This window comes from Mandrillus leucophaeus, unplaced genomic scaffold (genome assembly GCF_000951045.1).
Source record: "Mandrillus leucophaeus isolate KB7577 unplaced genomic scaffold, Mleu.le_1.0 Scaffold268, whole genome shotgun sequence".
In the NCBI taxonomy this organism is placed as follows: domain Eukaryota; kingdom Metazoa; phylum Chordata; class Mammalia; order Primates; family Cercopithecidae; genus Mandrillus; species Mandrillus leucophaeus.
The window spans coordinates 1,472,455-1,478,814 of record NW_012102787.1 but is presented as its reverse complement, the minus strand read 5'-3'; the positions used below and the strand labels follow the sequence as shown (position 1 = coordinate 1,478,814).

Below are 6,360 nucleotides of genomic sequence, written 5' to 3'. Positions count from 1 at the left end.
AAAAAAAAAAAAAAAAAAAAGTAAAAATGCTAAGTACAAATCCCTCCAGCAATACACTCAACACAAAGCCCCATGATTTTTCTACCAACTATGGCAGAGCACTCAATACATATAGGTGGTGGGAGTGACTATGACAATAGATATAAAAGTGAAATGTGTACATAATACAGTAAATTTAGGATGCAAAGTCATTTAAAATAAAACTGCAGGCTGGGGACGATGGCTCACGCCTGTAACCCCAGCACTCTGGGAGGCCAAAACGGGCAGATCACGAGGTCAGGAGTTCAAGACCAGCCTGGCTAACATAGTGAAACCCCATCTCTACTAAAAAAATATAAAAATTAGCTGGACATGGTGGCATGCACCTGTAGTCCCAGCTACTTAGTAGGCTGAGGCAGGAGAATCACTTGAACTCAGGAGGTGGAGGTTGCAGTGAGCCGAGATCATATCACTGCACTCCAGCCTGGGTAACAGAGTGAGACTCCATCTCAAAAAATAATAATAAAATAAAAATAAATAAAAATAAAACTGCTGGTTAATCCACACTACCACGTTAAGTCAGCCAGCAATGATCTAGCTGGCCTCTTTTCAGGATGGCACAGCATAGACTCTTACACAGTTTTTCAACCTCTGTCACAACTATTACATCCATTACAGAGCCAGCAACAGAAATTAAAGGAATTAAGCACACCAATTTCTGTTTTAATTAAGCTATAGATCTAGCAGCAAAGCAGGCAGAAACTGATGGACAGATGTAGGCTTTAGGACTGTAATTATATTCTCCATATGCCTGGTCCTTTTTACTAAGGTAATTGCTAAGAACCTATTAAGTTTGCTATGAGTTAAACAAAAAAAGTCGAGATATTTTACGAAAAACACAGTGACTTACTTCTTCTGGATTTTCAGATTCATGTGGCTGCCACATTTCCAGCTGTCTCTCCAGCTCCTGTCTTAGCTCATTGACATCTTTTAAAAAGGGCTAAGAAGAAAAAGTCATAGATAAGAGGTGGCCCAGGTTGGAATTGCCAACTTAGTATCACTGGCTGCCTTCCACCCTACAGTATGAACTCAAAGTACATAGTCAAATGCTCCTGAGATAATTCAGCAAATACAGTGGCACAATGAGAAGATGCCAGACAAGCATTCTACTTCCCTCTTAGAGAGACAATATGGATAAAGAAAACTTTTAACATTTATAAAGCCACTCTAGCAAAACAAAACCCAAACACCCTTAAGTCATTAATAATGCAAATGTTATCTGATTAATCAAATAAGTCAGACTCTTAGCTCAAGAACTTAATTAAATAGCTCTTCATAAATATAGGCACTAAGCCAAAGATTTTTAACTTAACCATCACAAACTTAATTGTCCTGAAGGTTCCTTACACAAGGATGGTTAGAAAAGTGGGATGTGAGTCCCAGAGGCCAAGGACCAGACCCACCATCACAGACAGGTCAGGGCACTGAGACCCTGTGATTAACTGTTGGAACAGTATCATGTGCTTGAAGAACACCTATCATACCAATAGTATTCCTAAAAATTTTGAATAAGAACATGAAAGCCCTCAACAACCAGATGTTCCATAAAGTTCTAAAGACAAAGATTTAAAACTAATTTAAAATGTTATTTTGTTAATTTATTAACACAATGCAGTAATTTGTGAGTTTTACTACCTGGAAGATCGTGTCCATAAGGAATTGATGAGCTGTATGAATGGTAGACTCTCGGCTTCTTTCTGGTTTCTCATTTTCTGTCTCCTTATGGGCTCTGTCTGTTCTGGGGTCTTGGTCTTCCTCTGTTTTAACAGTTTGAATCTCCACTTCCATCTCATCAAAGCCTATTTTCATTTAAGGACATAATTTTACTTATCATAATACTAGCCTGATGACTGACCAAGCCTTTGCTATTGCCCGTTAATCCTGACAATTAATCAAACTTCATTCCTTCACTCTCCAACACATTTCCGCATGTTGATTTCAGAGGTTTCTTTCTGAGACACTCATTGCCAATCCTTACTCTCTAAACTCCTCTCCTCCTCACCTGATATTGAAGGCAGCGTTCTGGGAAAGGGAATAGGGGAAATTTTGGGTTGTCCTAAGAAGCCTTTTAAAACTGTTTGATTCCTGAAACTATATCCATGTAAAACATTGATAGAAATAAAAACTAAAAGCCACAATTCCATTTTACAGATGAGGAAACTGAGGCAAAGAAAAGATGAATAATTTGCTTCAACTTGTGAGGTGAGAGGCAAAGCCTGGATTGTCACATAGGGCAGTCAAACGTTGTAACAGTTCTAACACTCCTGAGAGGACAGGATTCGAATTTGGCAAGTTCTTTTGAATTTGCATTTATTCAATTGCTGATAAAGTTATTTTTTTGCCAAGTAATAGAACTTGATTAGCTATGAAAGGGAAACCCCTCATTCTTTTTCTTTTCATATTTTACTGCATTTTATGCTAATAGCATATACTTTTATATAATTGAAAATATCGTTTCTCTAATAATATACCTTCTCATCATAGCTGTAGTAAGTATACTATTCTGGTTTCTTCTACATATTTTTTAAAAACTGATGAGATTTTGCCAGAAATTCAAGTTTCAGGGGACTCCTTGAAGGATGGTGTCCCACAACACCCACCCCTGTCCATATTTTTGTTTTCTGGTTCCAAATAAAATATAGTGAAATTATTATAGGCAAATTATTCATCTAAGCCATGGATTAGGACATGGAACTGAAAACCAGACTACAGTGAGAGACAACTGACTACTTCAAGTCAGCCAGCCTGGGAAGGATTTGCTCACTAGCAGGACTCACCCAAGGGTGCTGTGGTGCTCAACTTGATTTCCTCTGGCTTCAGCTGCTCCACGTCTGCTGCTTTGAGCTCCTCCTGCTCCTCTGTGTCCATGAGGGTGTCCTCTATCTCCTCCTCTTCCTGATCCCTGCCAGAGTCTTTTGCAGACTGTTGCTGTTCTTTGCTGGCCACATCTGTCAACAAAGCATGCACCCACACATAAAAATCCTAGTTATTTGCAGAACAAAATAATGATAAGTGGGTATGGTTTCTGTCATCCTAGCTTCCAAAATGCTACTGATGCAAGTCGTGCCACTGACCAGCTATGTGGCTTGGAGACTTGTCTGTGCCCAAGATTTCCTATTGACCTACTGACATAATGAACTGCCTGTTCCCTACCTCCTACAGAAATTATGAGGATATAGTGAAACTATACATGTGACCACAAAAATAGGGTGTTTAACTGGGCTACAGGGTGACTCTAACAATAATTTATTATATATTTTCAAATGACTAAAAGAACAGATCTGAATGTTCCCACACAAAGAAATGATAAATGTTTGAGGTGGTAGATGTTCTAATTATCTTGACTTGATAATTAAACATTGTATACATGTAGCAAACATCACACTGTACCCCACAAATATGTATCATTATTGTAGGTCAATTAAAAATAATAAAAAGTAGTAGAAAACAAGGCACAGGAAGACAAACATGGGAACAGGAATCCCAGCATTGTGATCTTGGATGAGTTCTTAAACCACTTGGCCTCAGTGTCCTTACCTATACAACAGAGATGCTCTGGCTCATAGGATTATTTGAGGAAGTTTGTGATCATGCAGCAAAGGCTCAGGAAAGTTTTTTGGCACCAAGCAAAAGCTCAATACATTGACTAAGAAGAAAGAAATGTCCAGTACTAAGAAACCCTGATATCAGGGTTTAGATGTGGCCAACTGTTATTTTTAACTATTATATTTAAGGATATTTAAAGGGTTTATACTAAACCAAGATATCTTAATCATCTTTACTTGGTTACAGATCCCTTTGTACCAAAAATAAACTGTATTTCTGCACATTTCTTATGTTTACAAAGCCATTTCCTTTCTCCCCTGGTACAAATGTGTACTATTAGCTGCCAAGCACAGTCACACAGCACAAGCTCTTACAGAGAGCTCAGTGGACAAAGGCAGCAGTTTTCCCAGGACCATACCATAGGTCTGTGCATCGTATGCGTCGCTGCCTTGTTTAATGTGCTCAAATGCATCTGCATCCTCCACCTGGGCCTGGGGCTGCTGAGCTGGCCCCTGCTCGGCGTGGCTGTCCGTATCCACAGTCCTCAGCCTCTTGTGCACACGCTCATTGTGATCACCCATGGAACGTTCATTGTCAGCCTGCCCAGGTTTCCTCTTAAAACTCTGTGAGAAATACAAAGAGATTCATCAGAGCCTTGCCTGTCATGACAAAAGGACTCAAAATAAACATAATATCCATCTATAGGGGACAAGATAAGTAAATCAGGTGTAGCCATACAAGAATGGAATTCAATACAGCTATTAAAAAGAATAGGAGCTCTATATACTTATATAGAACAATCTATGATATCTAAAATGAAGGCAAAGAAACACACTTTCACACATCCATATATGCAGAAAGTATCTCTGAAAGAAGAAAGAATTGGTAATACCAATTTGCTCTGAGGAGGGTCCCCTGGGAACAGGAATAGGATATAGGCTTTTTAGGGGATTGGTTTTTTACACTAATTTTGCATCATGTGAATAAATTATACCCTACTTAAAAAACTGACTCTTAAAAAAGCAAAAGCCTATGGACAATGAAAAGAGTGAGACGGTTGGTGCTGGACAGCAGCACAGAGCACTTGGCTCTTAAGACTTCATGGCCGGAATCAGGGGTCGGGGAGAGACACAGGCAGGGAAGAAGCCCAGTGACGGGATCCCACTGGGTAAACCCCATGGTCCTGGTCTGCTCACCAAGGCTGCTATAATATCTGATGGGATAGCAAAAGCAGGAGTATAGCTTTTTTTTCTTTATAAGCACTACATTTGGAACATCTTTTTCTACATGCTGCCTTCACCTAAGTTTAGCTGAGGAGTGATAGAAACCTGTGTGTTTTTCCTGGTGTGCTTCTGGGAAGTCAACTGGGCAATGAAATTTGATTCATGGCCTTCTGCCTGGTTTGCATCTGCGGCTCCACTTCCGTGTTCCTAGGAAATCCAAGCCATAAAAGAATGAGGTGAAAGAAGCTATTACAAGTCCCTGGTTACTGTGCTGCATTGAATACAACTTCTCTCACTGCTATTCTTTATTCTCAGTCATACAATCACTCCTGCCTACCTGCCAGCTCTGGAACTCATCATAACTAAGGCCTGGCCTACAGGCAGAAACAGGAGTGTCTAGGTACAGACCTTATGTTACCCTCTCAGGGGCCTTTGTAAGGCTGCTTAGTTCTTTGCAGGAGTATTATGTCTCACTCCAAAGGCAGGACAGACCTCAAATAGAAACCAGGCTTCATCATCAACCAGCTAGGTACACTTGAGGTTGTCATTTAACTTTACTGAGGTGTATTTTTCTCAAATATACAATGAAGAAGAGAGTACAATATCATCTATCTCATGGGGACATAGTGAGGACTTGCTGAAGTAATGAAAATGCTTAGCACCTAATGGGTGCTCAATGAATAACTGTGGTGGTGGCTGTGTGGTAGTCATAGGGTATAAGCAATAGAAATGGTTGTTATTGTCAGTAAGAACTAGGACTCAAAGAGACTAAAGTTATCCAGAATCACCACTGTAACCAGCAGGTCCTGTGTTGACATTCCAGGTTCTTTCCATAGCACCCAGCAACCTGAATTGTGGCCATATCAGAACACATCACTACCAGATCCAAGAATGAAAAAGTTATTTGCTTTTTAAATTAAACATTTAGAAACCTGATGATAAGAAAGGAAAAGAAAAACACCGTTAAAGGTATACATTGCCTGAAGTCTAAATTCCATTTGCTTCCTGGAGAGCTTTCTGAAAAACACGAACCTGATTCTCCCATCTAGAGCTATCAGTCTAACAACTTTTTCTTATTATGCACACCACTTAAATACACCCGATATTCCAGGGTTTGTCCTGGGAGGCATATAAAAATAAGTATCAGTCATGCCCCCACACAACAACGTTTCAGTCGAGAAAGACTGCATGTACACTGGTGGTCCCATAAGATAATAACACGCTTTCACTGTATCTTTTCCATGTTTAGATTCACAAATACTTACATTGTGTTACAACTGCCTGCAGTATTCAGTACAGTAACACACTGTACAGGTTTGCAGCCTAGGGGCAATTGGCTTTACCATCGAGGTTTGTGTAAGTACACTCTAGGGTGTTTGCACAATGACAAAATTGCCGAATGAGGCATTTTTCAGAATGTATCTCTGTCTTTAAAAAAATAATTGTTCAGTCACACGTTGCTTAAAGAATGAGATGTGGGCCGGGCGCGGTGGCTCAAGCCTGTAATCCCAGCACTTTGGGAGGCCGAGACGGGCGGATCACGAGGTCAGGA

At 40.0% G+C, this 6,360-nt stretch overlaps 1 protein-coding gene across 1 annotated transcript in view; it reads right to left on the bottom strand.

Moving 5' to 3' along the window:
- MDN1 (MDN1, midasin homolog (yeast)) overlaps positions 1-6,360 on the bottom strand; it is a 199,369-nt gene that overhangs the window by 9,062 nt on the left and 183,947 nt on the right. The window contains exons 91-95 of the mRNA XM_011984463.1: positions 4,914-5,015; positions 4,004-4,208; positions 2,817-2,987; positions 1,675-1,838; positions 890-979 (exon numbers count right to left, since the gene is read on the bottom strand). Of these exons, the coding sequence (XP_011839853.1) occupies positions 890-979; positions 1,675-1,838; positions 2,817-2,987; positions 4,004-4,208; positions 4,914-5,015 (732 nt within the window). The remainder of the gene's footprint in view (positions 1-889; positions 980-1,674; positions 1,839-2,816; positions 2,988-4,003; positions 4,209-4,913; positions 5,016-6,360) is intronic.